Source organism: Chiroxiphia lanceolata, chromosome 3 (assembly GCF_009829145.1).
Source record: "Chiroxiphia lanceolata isolate bChiLan1 chromosome 3, bChiLan1.pri, whole genome shotgun sequence".
NCBI classification, from domain to species: domain Eukaryota; kingdom Metazoa; phylum Chordata; class Aves; order Passeriformes; family Pipridae; genus Chiroxiphia; species Chiroxiphia lanceolata.
The window spans coordinates 85,931,172-85,950,621 of NC_045639.1; the positions used below are offsets into that span (position 1 = coordinate 85,931,172).

General features: G+C 36.7%; 1 protein-coding gene across 3 annotated transcripts in view; it reads right to left on the reverse strand.

The window, feature by feature from the left end:
• The window catches only part of KCNQ5 (potassium voltage-gated channel subfamily Q member 5), a 284,924-nt gene that overhangs the window by 75,472 nt on the left and 190,002 nt on the right, over positions 1-19,450 (reverse strand). For all 3 annotated transcript variants that reach the window (XM_032682901.1, XM_032682900.1, XM_032682902.1), the window contains exon 2: positions 14,230-14,320. In XM_032682901.1, coding sequence (XP_032538792.1) covers positions 14,230-14,320 — 91 coding nt within the window. The remainder of the gene's footprint in view (positions 1-14,229; positions 14,321-19,450) is intronic.

The window sequence follows — 19,450 nt, forward strand, 5'->3', positions numbered from 1 at the left end:
CTAGATTATGATTAGTGGAAGTACATTGAAACATTGCAAATTTAATTGCTTTTGCCATCATAGAACAATTTGAAAACACAGTATTCCTTCCTAAAATATGTCAACTTGTTTAACTACATTACATTGAAAGCACTTTTAGAGCCTTCTTCAGTGTCTTCATTGGAGTTTTGTAAATCCCAGGCTGAATGCCTAAATCATAAAAGCAGAACAATGTCCCTCTGCTAAAACATTGCTAAAGAAAATGTCATACTTTTTATTAGTAAAGAACACAAGGAAAAATGAGTGTGATTGTTTAATGTTTTCTTTTTATTCCACTACAAGAAACTTCAACTTAATTCCATGGACAGTGTTATTACACAGCCTCATAAAGGATTATGTACAAAATTGAGAAAGTTCCCCATATAGTAACAATAATTCTTAATAGTTGGCTACCGTGTGGTACATTTCCTTGTAGGAAATTCTGTGTAGACCAAGACTAAAATGGACAGTAAGCCAACTGGAAAAAAGGAAGAATACATATTTTAGTTATTTAACTACCACTTTTATAGAGGTAGTGAAATCATGGATTGTGAAATCTGGTTTACACATTGTTAGATGATGTCTCTGAATTTATGGGGGTTTGATGGCAGGCACCCAAGCCATCCAACATCTGATTCTCCTAATGGAGTTTCTTCTTTAGTGCAGGTGTAAGAGATACTGAAGGAGAGGAGGTCTGTGAAGCATGGAAAATTCTTTGCTTCCAATAAAATCCTTTCCTTGTTAAAATTTAATCACATTTCATTTGACTAAAGTTTGTTGTTTCCCTGGAAAACATATTATATGTACAGATGGGTGATATGCTTTGTCAGTACACTGAAATTGTCACAGACGTCTTACAAGAGATGATCCACACATGCAGGAGTGTGTCCTCTACCATACTCTAGACCTCAGCAGGGCCTCTGATGAAAAACTGGCAAGAACAGAAAGTACTTAATGAACCTGGAAGGACTAGTCCACAGCTACAATTCAGTTAAATTAGTATCACAATGGTAGAAGTACAAAAGAGGCAATTTTTTTGGAAGTTCACTCTTCTGGCTCTTGCAGTTTTGTATTCATCACCTGTATGGCTATGTGCTATGCTTGCTCAGTTATACAAAAATGAAAAGTCATTGTGTGCTGAAAACATGCGTTTGAGTGTCTCTGTACTACACGATGCTCTTTTATGTCAGAGACAGAAATCCTATTTGTCCCTCACACACAAATACATATACTACAAAGAGAAACTTCTTGGAGATACCTCTATTTTGGGAGAGAAAAGGAATAAAAGGATACTTTTCTCAGTATTTTTTTGTGTGGGTGGGGTAAGAGTATAAGATTTTTTTTTGAAGAAACAATGTGAAATATCTCTGTTCATTCCTTGAGAAAAATAGTTACAATTTCTAGCACCATTAAAATTTATGCATGGCGATATTCCCTCAGTATTAACTAAAGTTTCTGCTACTAAGTAAATTTTAAAAAGAGCCACTGTAGTTACAGTAAGTGAAATCAAACACAGTAAATATGGCTCTGTGCACTTGGAAGTTAAAAGAATTGCTGATTTTAAAAATACTATATATGATTTTCTTCCACCAATATCAAATTTCTAGAGGTTTTAAAGTACATTATAACCTTTAATATAGAAAAGACACTGAACAAAGTGTAGATGAGGTTTTACACTTATTTTTGCACTTTCTGAAATAGTTGTGTTTCAAACTGATCCTTAAATGCTGGTGACTCCTACTTCCTCGAAGAACAACTGATTTAATTGATGTAATAATTAAGTCTAAGGGAAAATGATTTTCCTAAAAAATGTGAATGCGTTGAAACAGAACTCTTCACAGTAGTATATATGACAGCTTTGTTGTATTTTAGATTGGTCTGGGTCAAAAACAGAGACAAAGAATCCTACACCATTGTGTAAAAAAGCAGTGTTTTAGTAACCAGGGCACGTGGTCACAATGTACAGGCAAATCTCTGTCAAGGTTAATGCAGGGCAGGGAATGACATTATCTTTTTTCCTATGGCAACTGTATAGTCACAAGGTACTTTGTTTTCTATGGACAAAAATTGGAAGAATGAATCCCAAACAAGATCGAGATTTCTACTTTTTTTTTTTTAAAATTTCATTTGGAAGGCTTCTTGCAAACTTAAACATAAATCTAGGCTCTTAAATAACTTGGGTTTAGTTCCTTAGCAATTGGAACAGAAGATCAGAGCATAATTGGACAGGCATGTGACAGAATATCTCATTAGACCTCATATGATTTGTAGACCTGGTGTAGAAATGATGCATTCCTGTATCTCTATCCTACATATAAATGAAGGAGCTGCATTAATTTTGAATTCCTTACGTGATATGAGTTACAACATTTACATAAGAATCAGAAAATTCTGCACTCTTAATAAATCTGGCCTCTTCAAAATTCAGCAAGGCTGTATTCGAATTGATGAACAAGTTTAGATTTACTGGAAACCCAACACTTCCCTTCCTATGTAGAGCAGAGGTGCATTGTCCTTTGCCATTTCTTGTTTTTTCCGCATTTTGTCATCCTTTTCCAATCACAGTTGCCTCTGGCCTTGCACCACAGTTACCACAATCTGTCACTTTTTTGGCTATTCAAACTCACAGTTACCACCCCTCAGTAACTGCTATAGTGGTTCACACAGTGGAAAGTTCTTCCTTCTCAAAGCACAATTCATCCAAACGAATGAACTTTTTGTTCTGAAGTGTTTCCACACACACAGCTCCAGTTGACTTGGGGAACCATGCATACACAAGAGTAGCAAGGTTGAAACATATGGGCTTAAAAATTTCAGTTGCTTTTGGTGTGAGGAACACAGGTACCAGAGTACTCCTTAAGTTTTTTCACATCTGCGTGTGCCTGTGTTGTTATACCACTGGAATGACAAAGGTCACACAAATGGCAGGAAAGAAAAATAAGAGGTCATCCAGAGCAACATTACTGTTAACAAAAGGTCCTGGAGGACTCTTATCAACAGGGTTGATAATTAGCCAAATCAAGCATACTTTGTACAATCCAGCTACATAAGCATATTTTCCCCCTTTCTTTCCCCCATCTAATTAGGATACAAGAGATGATTTGTTGAAATTGTTTACATTAATATGCTTTTCATGTAGTTTTTAATGATAAGGATTTCCCTAAGCAAAACATAAGAGCAAAAAAAAAGCTTATATCATAGTTTCTTACTCTTTAGTATAACTGCTTATTAAAAGTTTAAATAATTTGCTGATGATGAATCCAGGTGCCTTCGCTGCAGACTGTAGTTTCTGGGAATTTAGAGCCATTTTTGCGATAAGAAAATGACCAAAGTTGAGCACTTTGTGCTATTCTAGGATGCTCCTGGTTATTTTGCAACTTGCAAATGAGCTGATGTTTGCTATAAGAAATTCACCCACAAGACAATATCTCTGCTGTTATTTTAATTATATTCCTTCTATGGAAGTTGTGATAATTATTCTAAAGGCTAATGAAGTAGCACAAAAGAACTGCAGGCTGACATAAAGAGCTGCCTGCCTTGAACTCATAGGAGGACTGGGTCTATAAGAGACATTGTCAGAAGCCCAAGAAATGGACAAGAACAGATCAAATTAATCCTCTGAAATAAGCTTTAACAGAGCCACAAGTGTTTCTCCTCTGAAGACAGCATCTCTGCAGTGTAGCTGCACTACAGATTCTTGTCTAGTAAATTGGCCAGAATTGCTCCACTAACACAACAGCAGGAACAGAAGAAGCAATGTCATCTGATACAGCTGGGGATATATCCCTTCTTCCCTAAAAACCCATAAACAGGTAAGTCCAGTGTTTCCAAATCAGAGAAGTCTAGTGTTTCCACATCAGTTTGAAAGGAGGGAGAATAAACATGTTCTCGTACTTTAATTTATGGCTGACTGGTTTAAGAACGCCACCAGCTGCAAAAATATCTTTATGGTGATACATGAATAGTTGATACTATCCAAATAGCAATGCTTTATTACTCATAGTCAAAGAGAATGAGATTGTTTCATCATTCGATTAAAGCAAGAACAGAACATGTCACCTTCTCAATAACAACCCTCTCTCAAGCAAAAAAACCTCAACACCCTGCTGATTCCAGGTAGTGAGCATCAAAAGTGGGCTGTACACTTTAAAGAGATGCTATCGGCATGTGAGGGGAAGCACAACATTAGTCTGCTCAATGAAACTTGAGGAAGGTTTGAGTTTTAAATAGTTATGATGCAGAAGCTGGTGTAGGACTACAGACAATTCTGTTATACTGGCTACTTTCCGGATAAAACCAATCAGATAAGAATATGTGCATGCTTTATAGTTTAAAATAATAGTACAAATTGAACACATTTGTGTTATTCCTGGTTCAAATGGGAGATCCTTTGTCTAAACAGCTAACAAGTATATCTGCATGTGGATACATAGACTTAAGAAACTAATGTTTTAATTCTTTCCAACTGCAGTTTAACAAAGGGAGAGACAGCCATAAATCCAAAAACATAACCCAGAATAGACCCTATTAGTGGCATATAAATCAAAACCAGAGACTTCAGTTCAGCTCCCAGTGCAATACACAATAAGCATGAAGTGAAATTTATGCACCTTTTTATCATTTATCAGTTTTATAATGAATGTGATACTTTTACTGCACTCACTTTTCCAAATTATGACGAAGATTTTCCATGTAGATTCTACATTATTAGAGGATTATTGAGAAATCAGTTCTGTGACTTTTAATCTAATACACAGCTACAAGGATATTAATATAATATTAAAATCCCACTTATATGTTTAGTCCACATATTATATAGGACTTCTGCTATCCAACTCTCTTTTATGTTTTTGTGTTTATACCTGAAATGGCACCCATCAGTCATGAGTCTTACTTATTTGCTTGCAACAGAAAAAAGCAGAGAATTTTAATGTCAAGTAAAACCAGTTTTAAATCAGATAGTACAACCCAGCACCAGAATGACATAGATGTCGTCTAATTATGTTTTTCATAATCTCTTATAGAGTAAATAAAAGTATTTACCGTATCAGACACAACACACGATTCCTATCACTGAAACTGTGCTAACCTTCCTCAGCATCTACTGCTTCCCCAGAGCAGCAGACCCCCTTCACACCACCATCATGGACCAACAGCTGAGGACCTGCCAGTGCCAGAGGAATGAGTGCTAAAGAGGTGCACTGTCCATCATGATTATCGTGATTATCGTGTCAATCAATGTACATATGGACAAGCAGATCCCCAAACTCCTTTTGGCTTTTGGTGGACATGGTTCTTCTAGGAACACCCTGGCGATCACTGAAACTCCTGCTTCAAATTGGGAAAATGGCAATGGGAAACACTGACTTATCCACGTCTATCCTGCTCTTCCCCAGATACTGCATCACCTTTAAATGTTTAAATGGCATTTTTCAGCAATTTGCACTCATTGCTTTGTGCCATCCCATTTGTTTGTGTGTCAGGTACGACTACACTTTTGAGAGAACTCCCTAAAGGAGGTGATAGTTATAAAATTCACACTATAGAATAATTTTCTATTTTCCAAAATTTTTTTACTCTTTGTGCTTGTTCACATTTTGTTTCTCTGTAGTGAGATATTGGCAGTAAATAGTCTAACTCTGGTTTTAAAATTATCCTCATACTGCTAACAATGAAGCTCTGTACAGCTGTACCCAAGCCTTTGCATTTCCTTTGTGATTTGTTCACGCATTTTTTTTCTGCTGTAGTCACATTTCTGATGTCAGAGGCAGACATTCAAGCACATGTCTCTGTAGCAACACAGCTCTCAAATTTTCCTTTTGAAAAGTTTGTAAAGAATTTTGTATCTCTTCTCTGTCCAAAAGAAATATGCAATGGTCCTCAGAACTCTGAATCCTTTTATTCTCTGGCATCCATGTTGATTTTGTATTGGTGCAAGGGGTTTAGGTGAATTGTTACAGCTGATCACATATATGTGAATTAACTGATAACATTTGATATGCAGTATAGCAGAGCAGGACAGCACATTCATTCTTTTATTCTTTTGTCTCAGCATATTCAGAATTGTTAAATCCTGGAGACTCTGAAAATGATATTTGCAGAGTTCTTTTTAAAGTTACCTTTTCCTACAATGTCCCAGTTCTCAAAGCTCATTAAGAGAACTTCCCTAGGCGTCCATCTGTCCATGTTCTGATCACTGAGAGACCTGTATGCATCTTGGTTGATATTCCCCAAAACTGGTTGATACTACTAGTACCAAACTTTTTCAGAAAACAACCTTAAGAAAGTGTTTTCTGACAGTCTGTAACTTTTGACAAACTGGACTTGGTAGGCACTGTACCCAATCTTCCAAATCCTGCTCCTGTATTTAGTTTCTCAAAGATATTACCTCAGCAAACATTTCTGCTACTTGAACAAGTCTTTGGTTACAATATTTTTATTCAGTTCCTTAGGTTCAGTGAAAAAGTTGACTTGGTCCCCTCTTTTTTTGGTCCAGTAACTACAATTTGAGACCCAAGTATATCAAGTCTTGTGTTTTACATATCATGCCATTTGCTGACTGTTCTGCAGCTTTTCCTTCTACCTTTTTTCTAGGTGTATGGTCTCTCAGAAAAAGAAAAGAACAAGCCCCTTCCACATCCTCTCAAAAACATACATATATCTTTGTGAGACATACATTTCCTGTGATCATATCTTCATATGGTACAATCAGCCAATTCCTGTCTGGTTCAGATTTGATACCAAAGTTATTATCCTGTCCATGACATACACCCTTTCCTCAGGCACTTCATGGAAACCTACAAGTTTAAAATGGCCAGTACTTATTTTGCTACTTCATCTTTGTAGCTCATCCACTGTTCACAGTCCTCAGGATTGAACTCAGTTCCAGTGTGTGTCTATGTATTTACCATCACCTTCACTTTAAACTCTGTGTGGATTTTTGTATTGTAGGTATGTCTGCTCTAAATCCTCACAGATTTTTTTAAATTTTTTTTTATATTTTGATATTTCTTTGCTTGACTTTGCAATTTTTAAACTGAATTTTATGAACAAATTTCTCCTCTCACTCGAGGAAAATTCACATTTTGACTGCAGTAAGCTGTGTCTCTGCATTCTTTGCCACATCTATGCAAAGTGACTGACTGGACTGTAGTTTCTATCTGTTACTCAGATGGTGGATGTTCCTTAGATTTCCAACCATCTTTCATATCACTGATGTGCAGTCTTCTTCAGTATTGTTTTCTGTTTAATATTTAATGGTCTGTAGATTTTTTTTTCCATACATATTATTTATAACCATGTACTTTGGTTTTCCTCTGGGGACATATTGTGCATTTCCATTTGGTAAATCATTATGTCCCTGACAAGGCTCAGGACTGAATTTCTGATAGAGAGTTTGATATCTATCCATTTTTACTGTTGCAATTTAAAGTGTTTGTTGCCTGTTTTAAGGAGGTAGCTCTTGATCTCCATACTAAAACAACTCTGGATCCTTATTAAACTCTGACATTAAGCCAATAAAATTCAATACTGCAGGGTGTGGCATAAACTGTTACAAATCTACATCTATGGAAAATAATACACTTATGACTTGGAAGTGATTTCCCATGTTACCTTGTTATCACTTAAGATGAAAAAAAAAGGAGGAGGACACATCATGTAAGAGCAGTTGTGCAGGGAGAGTTGCTTGCTTGTCCCTAAAGGAGGTGAAGGACAGCTGGTTCTGTCCTTTAGCACAATGTGTTAATTAACCTAAAAGGAGATATGCTTTTCTGTACTCAAACAATTATATCCCTATTAATCCGAATCCTGACGCCCCATCTCTAACATCTAATCCACCCTATTTTCCACTCTTAATCTCAAAATCCTCCTAGAGATTCTGTGCTCTCCTACAGAAAGCAGCCCCCTGAATGGCTGGTTGAAAGGCTCTCTTCCAGATAATGTGAACAGTCCTTTCCCTCTTAAGAATGTGGTCTCCACCTTTGAATGCTAATCTTCCTTGTTTTGGGAAACAAAGGGAATGAGAAATTGATTGTTCACAGCACTAGTATCTTCTCTCCTGGCTTTCTGCATTTAGCCATATAATGACATTGACAAGATAAGCTAAGTGACAGCTCTTATATGGGAACATATAACAATAATAAAACAGAATATAATGTACCTATTTAGAAAATCAACACTGGCTTTCTTACTACAACTTAGTCATTTCAATATTAACATTGTTACCAGGTCATGAATTTGTTACATTTAACAGTTTGTGGTTTTGCTATTTCCATCCATCTTTCTTCACTACAAAGTACCACCCATTTCTCTATACATGCCCTGTTCATTCAGAGAAATGGAAAATAATTTCGTGGATGGTATTTCACCCAGCGGCCATTGACTTGTGGCCACTCCAGTGATCTTAACATTGCACAGTAAATGTAGATTTCTTGTTGGAGCATAATTGTTTGGTAGTTTTGCCTGCCTCGGAATTGCTCTGGCAGTGACTGAATCTCTCTTGCCTTCTATTGCATTTGCTGCTGAATGTTGTAGCACTTGAGGTAAGTCTTCATACCTATCCTACCTTCTTCAAGTAATTCAGTTATGAGGTTTTTCTTTGTCCTGATTGCAGATCACATATAATAACACAGTTTTAGTCATCATTAGTCATCAAATCCATTTACATTTTCCCAGTAGAACTATAATATATTGCATTTTTTAATTACAATAGAAAAACTATTCTGTTCAATGTGTGATTTTTGAATCTTTGCTTTACAAAGGCTATTTCTACTTAATTCAGAATAAAAGAAAGGAAAAAACATTACTGACAATGTAACCAATCCCAGAACCACATCAATAATAAGCTTATGCCAGTATTGAGACATCTTTGTTCTCTGATGTGTTGAAGTGTATTTATCATCCTTAGCATTGTTGACAATATATAGATACATTCAGAGCTTTATGTGCAGTGCTGTGTTCCTTTGTTATGAAATAATTTATACGGTTACTTTCATCTCTCTCCATAGCTACAGTGTGTACTTGTTTGTTATAGAGCTTTGCTGGTTGGCTGGGAGTGCCAACACTTCCTCCTGACACAAGAATTACAGCTTTGAGGACATCCACTGTTTTTAAATAATTCCATCTTTTCATTTCAATTTTTGCTGCCTGTCAGACTTTCTTCTAATAACTTTTAAATTCATCCAGCATCTAAATTTCCAATGGTAAGTCTGTTCTGTTTGCACACGGATTCACAAGCAGTTCTGATGAGATCAACTCCAAATTTTTATAGCAACATCAGCTCTGATCTGGTGAAATCAGCATACATAAAAGGAGAGCATGAATTTAATCAGCAAAGGCATGAAATTATTTACAATATGCTATAATATTAGAATATAATATATAAATATTGTCATAATATTAATAATTTATCACAATATTTAATATATTATAAGATAAGATTATTTTCAAATCTAACAGCTGGTTTATTATTACATGGTTGAATTGTTTTATGCTCATACTATCATCTTATATAATATTAGTGTTTAGGAATCCAAACAAGACTGAAAACATGAAGGTGTTGATGTTATCAACATTGCAATTCCGTCTCTTATTCTGTCTTTGATAACATCAGTGTTTTATGTCTAATGTAATTTTCCAGAGATTTCTATGAAGAATTTTGAAATTTCAAAGCAATGGTTCAATTTAGGAAAGAAAACATTGGAAATTAGTCTTTCTTGAGAAATACTGATTTTGGGTTTTGACAAACTCACTTTTTTTTTTAGCTCAGGGATCAGTTAATCTGTTTTTCTCAGAAGAAGACTCAACAAAACTGCAATAACATGGTCTATATCCTGCCTTTTTAAGAAATGTGTCTATAATTGAAATCTTTCAATATCATTCAGTTTTTCTTTCTGTGCCTTGATAGTTGGTTCCTACAGAGTCATCCATTCAGTCCTGTATCAGGTCTGGTAGTCTTTCATCCAAGCATGGCAAGAGGATTCAAGTTTTGGTACAATCTAAACCAAAAAATGCTGCTTTTTTTGAATTGAACACTCTCACTTTTTAAAATAAACTCTGCCCAGATTTAAAATTTCGTAGTGGATTTGTATGATTACATTCCTGTGGATGGATTTACTCTTCTAGAGCAGAGAAAAATTGAATGTGTGCTTGGCTGCTATGGGGCAGCTATACACTACATTTTTTAATCAAAGCACATCCTTTTTTGACTTTTCTTTTATGTTGGAAGAAAAAAATGCTGGAAGAAAAAAATACTAGAAAGATATTAATTGCTAGAAGCACTTAGTAGACTTTCCTTTTGCATTCATGTGAGTGACCACAGTACATGTAGAAACCAGCTTCATCCTGTGCACACTATCTGCTTTTATATCTCTGGGAGCTATTTCTGCCTGAAGAATGTGTTCCTAGAGTACATTTTCAGAGGTTCTTATCCTACAAAATTTGGTACAGATTTCTACCCTAGCCATTTTTAGAGTAAAACACAAAACAGATTTGACAAAACCAGTCCTGCAGAAATTCACCTATGTTTTTCAATCTCTCCATCTTCATTAAAAATGAAAATTATGAAAAGAATGGGGTGTATTGTCACTTCAAATAAAAATGACATTTTTTTTTCCTACAGCCTCAATCTTAGTTTCAGTCAAAAGTTCTCAAATAATCAAATATACAAATAATATTTTATGTCAGGTCAAATGAAGCATTTAAAGTGATCCAAGACTTTTTTTTTACATCGCAGTTTGTCAGAGCTTCATGGATCAACTCAAATTACTTCATTTATTTTCTTGAAATGACAGCAAACAAACAGAAGCAAACCAGAATTTCACATAAATTTCAGCTTTAGTTGAAAATGAACTTAAAATATAGAGAGTTTGGACAAGACAGTGAATGACCTCCAGTTCCAGATAATATTCCTTCTTGGTTATCTTCCCCAAAAGATTTGATTTTGCCTTTCCAGCCTCAGTTTTACTTCTCTTGTGTTTATTATTTGATAAAGTGCCAGTAAATGTACTTGTAGATCAGCAATACACCAAAGATTATTTTCTTACTGTGTTAGTTGGATTCTTAAGCTGCTTGTGGTTTATTTTGATGCTGAAGTAGATTTTATTCTACTGTCTGTCTGGGATATATCACTGCTACAGCTCGAGTGCCATAAGCTGTGTGCACAGAGGAGGCTAAAGCATAATTATCATTGTAGGTATAAGGATTTTTATCTGATGCTCTCCTCCTGGTTAGTCTTATTATTTCCGGACACAAATCTAACCAAATTAATTACTGATGTAACAATCCAACATCAGGGCATGTAACATGCGCTTAACTTATCTGCATGACGTTCATTTTAAGATTAAAATTCAAATATTAAAGGTCTTTCCCTTGACAGGCCCCCTGATAAGGAGAAGAGGCCTTGGAACACAGTAGTGCTTGTGTGGATGCCAGAACTGAAGCCCTGGCTGGGTCTGACACAATGCAGTGGGACAGGTTTTGCTCCGCTCTGGAAGCAGAGTTCAGGCATTTCTCAGAAGCCCTCCTCTATCACTGCTTTCCTAAACAATTATTTACTTTGAGCTAACATTGAGCTAACATAATGTTGTATGTTTTGGAGAGAGTATTTAGGATGCAGTGATTAGGAGATATGTTTTCTGCTCCCTTGTAAGGCGAGGCTGGGGCAAATAAATGGAATTGTCTGATTGCAGAAGAATAACCATCTCAGCTCCTCTGGCCTTTCTGAGAAGAAGGGAAAGGTTTTCTCACCTCATCTACACTTCCTTCTTTAACCTCTCTGTGTAACTATAAATAGCTGTAATATGTCAAAAGCCAGAGGTGACAGCCCAGGCAGTGGCGGCTCAGGTATTAAACTGAAGGAACATTACAGTAGCATTTTAGCCAATTAACATGGCTGTAGGGGGGACCATCTGGAATAAATCTGCAAAGCAAACAGTTAACAGAAACCCAGCAGGCAACTCTATGGATTGCTGTATTTGTATGGTACTTCATTAGAAAATAAACATATATCTTCCATCTCAAGCATGAAGCAAAACCAGTATTAAACCAGATTTGATAGTTAATACAGCTGTCTTACTAAATGACATATTTGTAAGAGTTGTGTGAAACACTGCAAGGAAAAGGTTGTGAAAACTCAGATGTTGGCACAGCCAAAACAACTGCTCCTGAGTTAATGTAGGGATATATCTTCCTCTGGTTTACACTTGCAAAAGCCTGCTTTGATAACATTGGTAATATCACCTTCAGGATGCAGAGAAGGAACAAATCATGCATCAGCAAACTGCAATGAACCAGTCAGCTTTAGCCTGCTTCTGGAACTTCATCCGTTGCTGTGTTTATATTTTTCTCCATTAGAGACCCACAGCAGGAGATGCAAAATTTGTCATCGCTAGGTTATTCCTGCCAAGGGTTTCCTGAACACACTAGGCTATAGCATAGAAATGTTGGACCAGGCTAGTATTGGTGCTTCAAGGATTAACCATGTATCTATCCTCTTCCTCCTTAAGGCCAGTTCTGTATTCAGAGGATACCATCAAATGCACAGTCACAACTGTTAAGATGGACTCATTTGTCTTTGAAACCATAACAGCAAAAAGCACCAGAGATTCCCACAGCAGATATTGAGCAGCTTTAATCTGCTGATGGACACCTCTACAAGGACGGGTGTATCAGCTAGCAGAGCTCACAACACCTCCGCCCAGACTGGGAGCAAAACCAGGACTTCACAGAACTCTGCCACACACTGTTTCCTGTGAGACCCATGGCAAAACACAGGGAATCTGTTTATCAGCCAGCTGAGAAATCAGCAGTGGTAAGTGTACCAACACAATCAACAAATATGTGGCTCATGGGAAATGCATATTTTATGTCAGAACAAATGGCATTTCTGAAACCAGTGTACACATGTATACAGGAAAATGGATTACTTGTCACAAAAGCACCTGTTATTACAAATATGGTATTTTCAAACTAATCGAATTTTGCTGTTGTCTATAAAAAAAGATCTTAGCAATTAGTGTACCAACTACAATAATATAACTAGCTGCAGAACATTCAAACAAACTTCCATTTGCCAAGTGTTGTTAACATCTGTAAATAATGGGTCTAGGTAATAGTATAGGATTAAATCTGATCACTTTTAGCTGGTTTGATGCCACCTGATCTTCTTCTTCAGAGAAAGAAAAAGCACTAATATGGCTAGGAAGAAAAATGTAACATTTAACATGGCTCTCCCTAATTAGCCCTGCTAAGAAACCATCCAATGGAGCAGAACACCACATATCTGCACCTAGCAAGCTCTGGACATTTAGTTCAGGTATCTTGATGCAGTGGCCCTTTGTGCTGTAGAGATATGGCATACACCATAATGATGTTTATCAGTCTGCTCACACCATAATTAATTAGGGAGCTGTTCTGAAGACCAGGGTTTTTGGAAATATACAGTGATGACAATTAAAATGTTGGCATTTGTCAACAGTTACTTCACCTCAGGCACTACCTAATAAGTCACAGTCTGCTGCATACATGGAACTGAAATAACCATGGTAACTCTGGGTATATAGTGACATTTTAATGATCACTACCACCTATCCTCAGGCCATCAACTTGCAGAACTAAATGGCCCATCAAGAAGCAGATGAATAAAGTGCCGTCCATACAATGCATGAAAAATGTTAAGCACTTTTAGGGATTAAAGCCATTTATATCTACCTCAGAAGGGAAAAAAGAGAGATAAACATAATAGAAAAACATGCATTATGAAGAAATAATGAAACTTCCCCATCCTACTGTAGCAAATGCCACTAAAATGTCAGCATCTACCAATAGCTAGCAGAAATTGGTATCTAAGATACCAAAATTATTTCCTATTTTAAGTATAAGTGCCTCTTACTACATACTGACTTTATAAATGGCAGCAGCAATATCAAAGGTCTTTCATGCTCACTCACTGCCTAACTGCAGTAGGAAAACTATCACTTATAAACCATAGCAATTCTCAAGGAAAGAAGGGGATGCAATACAGTAGATTATTAGCACTGTCATACAATCTGCCAAAAGATGGCAGAATCCTCTATTTTGTCATTTTTTCATCATTCTGATGAAAAGTCTAATTTTTTTTGTGTGCAGGTGTGATATTATTCTTTCCAGGGAGGATTTGAATATATATAAAATTATCTATAAAACTGTCTTGTACTTAGAATTTTCACTTACCAAAATGAAGAGACAACCAGAGGCAAGTTTTGTGTGTTCAGGAATAGTAGAAAACACGGACAAAATCAAGCAACCAAACACAAGGAGAAAACTGAAAAAGAAAGAATATTAATATTTGTTAATACTTTTCAGAATCCTGACCTAGTATCTATATTGATCTCACTTCACCAATTAATAGAAGACTGCCAAGGAACGCTCTTCATTAATAGAGGTGAATTGAACTACTCAATTCATTAAAGACATTAGAATAACCTGTTACTAAATCCACATGCTTCCAAGCAGCACTGCTAGAATTAACGAAACAAGCACGCTATTTTCTTGGAGAAATGACCCAATATACACAGATGTTACTTTTCGTTTTACAATCCTGTACCTTTATGCAGTCCAGATACCCTTAGTGTCTCTAAAGAAAGATCTTCAATGGGAGAGTCCTCTTCCTGGTCTGAAAAATAATTTCTCCTACAACTGACCAGAAATATCTGTTGCATAAGCTTACCAAAGAGTTAAGTTACATATTGCACCTATCTGTCCATATGAAATTACTTCTTTCTGAGCAACAGATTTCATGTACAAACTACCAGAAGCTGAGAGGTAGCGCTAAGGCATCGTTGCCCTAAATGAACAGGCTCCATTCTGGGAACAAACTTAATGTCGTAGAATCTGTTGAAGGAGTTAAAACAATTAAGAAAGTCTTACACAAGTCATTCAATTACAGTCAGGAAAACAAGACAACAATTTTGAGTTTGCATGAGCCTGTATGTTTCATGATACTAATGAATACACGCAGGCAAGAAAACCCACCAATATGGTGCTAAATCTTTTTGTGATGACGATGCAAAAAAAATTGGTATCACTGCAGAAATTCTTGCATATCTTATGTCCAATCATAACAGCATGCAGCACATATGGTGTTTTCAGATATAAGCCTGCAGAACTGGTGTTGCTCTGAGAACTATACTGTTGATGGTAAGGATTATCCTTTCCTCTTTTACTCTTTCACCACCAACAATACCACTGTGATAGTGAAACCATCTATGAACTCGATGAGAAAAGAGGTTCATTTCACCCACAATATCATGAACTGACTAACCAGTAGCCAGTAATAATTGATTCTACCAAAGTTTTGCTAACTTCGTTCTTAAAACACTTAGTCATGCAGGCCTTTGACTTTTGTTTGAATTTCTGGGACTCATTACCAGATGCTCTAATCCAGCATGAATAGGTATTGTAATTAATGCAGATACATATCCCTCCCTACCCTTATCCCAACTCACAAACCTTTTGTTATACTTTCTCTCCCATGTCCAGCTTAGGATGGGGAATGATAAAGCTACTTTGGTGGGCACCGAGTCTCCTGCCAGGGTCAACAAATCACACTGTGAAACCTCTGTCCCCTAAGATTGCAGAACCTGGCTGAAAAAGGCATGGTCTGACTTTGAGGTCAGTCCTGATTTGAGGAGGAAGTTGGACTGGATGACTCAAAGAGGCCTTTTTCAGTCTAAATACTTCTATTTTTCTAACTACTGGATACAAACATTAATATATTATGGCATCTGCACCCACTTGTGCCTCAGGAGCTGCAATTACTTTTACCCATATAACATATGGATTTTCCATAGTGCTGTAAAATAGTAGTGCTGTAATATATCCAATACATTAGATAAAAATATAAGTCCAGTCTTCAGAATTTCTAGTAGAAAATCTCTATGTGCAATGCAATAAGACATTGGAGACACATTTTTGTAGCGTATTACTTAACTGCTGGGGAGAAGTTCTATTCTGAAAATCAAATATGGTAGGAGCTTGCATATAAGTTCTATTAAGGACTGTAAATAAACCAGTATCCAGAAGGGTAAAGTACATATATGGCACACCCCCTCATCCAGTCTTGTCTTCTAGATTAAAGAAAGGTGAAGATCAGCACATGCTTCAAGGTTTCATAAAAGACTCATTCAAGACTCATGTAATCCCAAGCACAAGTACAGGCTGGGCAGAGAATGGATCAAGAGCAATCCTAGGGAGAAAGACTTGGAGTGTTTGTGGTCAAAAAGCTCAACATAACTTGGCAATGCATGCTCATGACCAAGAAAGTCAACTACATCCTGGGCTGCATCAAAAGAAGTGTGGTCAGAGGTCAAGGGAAGGTGATTCTGCCTCTCTGCTCTGCTCTTGTGAGACCCCACTTGGAGAGCTGCATGCAGATCTGAGGCCTCAGTATAAGGAAGATGATGACCTGTTGGAATGTCTCCTTTCCCAGAGGAGAGCCACTGAGTTGATCACAGGGCTGGACCACCTCTCCTATGAACACAGGCTGAGAGAGTTGGGGTTGTTCAGCCCTCCCCTCAGAAAAGAAGGCTCAGGCAAGACATTGTAACAGCCTTCCAGTACATAAGGGGGACTACAAGAGAGCTGGAAAGGAACTTTTTACAATGGCATATAGTAATAGGACAAGGGGGAAAGCTTTGAGCTGAAGGAGGGAAGATATTGGTTAGATATTAGGAAGAAATTCTTTACTATGAGGGTGGTGAGGCACTGAAACAGATTGCCCGGAGAGGTGGTAGACTCCACTTCTCTGAATGTGTTCAGGGCCAGGCTGGATGGGGTTCTGAATAACCTGATCTAATGGAAGGTTCTCTGCCCATAGCAGGGGGTTGGTACTAGATGATCTTTAAAGTCCCTTCCAACCCAAACCATTCTATGATTCTATTATTCTATGATTCTGTGATTCTATGATTCTATGAAAAGTGACAAAAATCCATCTTGTGAGCATTTTTGCTCCCCTTGTCATCACTTAATTAAAAAGGAAAATCTCACAGAACATTACTGGTAGTTTCAGCTGCTACAGTTTTCAGATGCAACTCCCCTATAACTACATACTACTGACATAGACATAAATGTAGTTTCTCCTCATTAAGACTTGCACAGAAGGCAAAAAAAATTAAGAAGTGACTAAGAATTTATGGCAAAAAAATGTAATTTCCTTTTGCTGAATTTCTTTAGACCCAAATCAATTAAAATGATATTTTCTTACTTCCTTTGTGTTTAGGTATGAAAACTCACTCTTATCTGGTTCTATTCCTGTAATACCAACTAAATTGGAAGCCCAGTTGTACTGGGTCTTGTCCAAACACACAAGACAAGTTTTGACTTGGAAGAGATCTCTTACAGCATAATTATTGAAAACAGACACAGCAGGAAGAAAGACAATTTCTTGTTCCCATATCACAGCTGGAGAGCACAGTAAAGGTAAGGGACTTGCCAAAGGCTAAACAGAAAGTCTTTATATGTGGAATAAACCTAAATCTTTTAAGTCGCAGCTCAGTCTTGCAGTCACAAAACCATATTTCACTCACCCACCACTTGCTCTGCCACAATCCATCAGAACTCTGATTAAGAACATCACTGTGGGCAGTGTTAATTCTCGATAGGAATGAAAACAGTTAACCAGTGTATTAATCAAAATAAAGACAAATATTCAGGAAAGCCAGGTGCAGTGTAGATCAGCACCTGGCAGACATAGTTCTGAGGTTACTCATGCAAAGCACAAACAACCCTCGCAATACAAAAGAATAGTCTTGGAAAGAAATTTTTCCAAAGTTCTATAATTTTTGTTAGAGTTTTCTCAGAAACTCTAAAAGGAATGGAGCATTGTTATTCATTATTATTATTATTATTATTATTGAAGGAAAAAGGAAAAATATTTGTATTTATCCATCCACACATTCAAATCTTGCCCCTCTATCCCTCATTCCTCCCTCCAATACTGAACACTTTTTTACTGCCACTCAGCACATTATGTCTAAAATTAGAAGAGGAGAAATCCAGGGAAGGGAAGGGGAGAAACCCAGTCCTATTAGCCTGGCAAAACTAAAAGCATACTTTTAGGTGCTGTAAAACACAGCAGTTGCAACAAAACCACAATATTTTCATTAGTTTATATATATTATAAGTGCTTTCCTTCAAAGTACACTAATAGTCAGGATTCACGATCTATCTTTTTTAATGCAATCTGTTTATTCAGGCCATGCAATGAAAGCACCTCTCCTTTCCCCCAGCTACAACTGAAGGCATGAAGGATGCAGCAACATCTTTCGCCGAGCTGGATGTTAAACTAGGATCTGTCCGGCAAAAATAAATTCCTAAGGTTCAAACATCTCAGTGGTCAAAGTCTCTCAAAAGCTGTTCTTTCCTATTGTGAACTATTTCTCCAGTGACAGATGAAGTGCAGTGGCTTGCATTAAGCCCTGGATAGTGATTCTACAACCCTCAATAAAAGGAAAAGTATTTTCATCATTTGAGCTGTGTGCTATGATACATGCTGTACAAGAGGATGCTGCTGTAGGTAGAGTGTAGCACAAAGCAAAACACAGAGCAATTATATTTGGCCTATAGTGGATCAATCTGGATCATATAATTGTTCAGGCTGAAAAAAACAGATGGTCTTTCCTCATGCATTCAGTATCAGACAGTAAAACATATGCCTTAGGCAGCAACTTCTCACAAAATTATTCAAGTTCTTGTATTTTATCAAAAGCAGCAACTTCCATTTTGTTTCAACAGTAATCAGTTTTGTTGTAGATCCTTTCATCTTGTTCCACTGCTCCTGAAAGACTACACTAATTGGAGAAAAGCCAGTTTATGAAAGATAATATAACTCAGAAGCTTTGACATTTAATCAATCTGCTCCTCATAAACTTTTCTTATTGGTTAATTAAGGCCTACCAATTCTCCATTTATTTAATTTTCAGCAGAATTTTACTATAGTTTGTGATTTAAGGGCTGTTCACATGGAGGAGTATGTCCAGTTTAAAGCAATTGTTAAAACATTACTCAGGGAATATCATAAGGACAAAAAATACACCCGTGGAAGACGTTTAAGAGCTATTTTGCCGTATTATTTAGTGCTAGAATTAAAATAATCAAAAGTTAACATCTGCAAACAGTTTTGTGGCCTCTTCTGTAAATAGTAAAAATGTATCACTGTTGAAGTGGCATAATTAAGTGATTAGACCACCAGAGTTATGTTCCAGTATTATTTGAGGTCTGATTTAATCCCCATAAATGCAAGGGCATTCAAAATTATGACCAAAACTGTTTGCAAACCACTGGCAGTGCCATTATCCTGGATTTTGTATGGAAGGTAGAAAATGTTCAAAAGCTTTTGCTAACTACAACCAAAAAGTAGTTCTTTTCGCACTGGTAGAGAGTCAGAACTAATGCA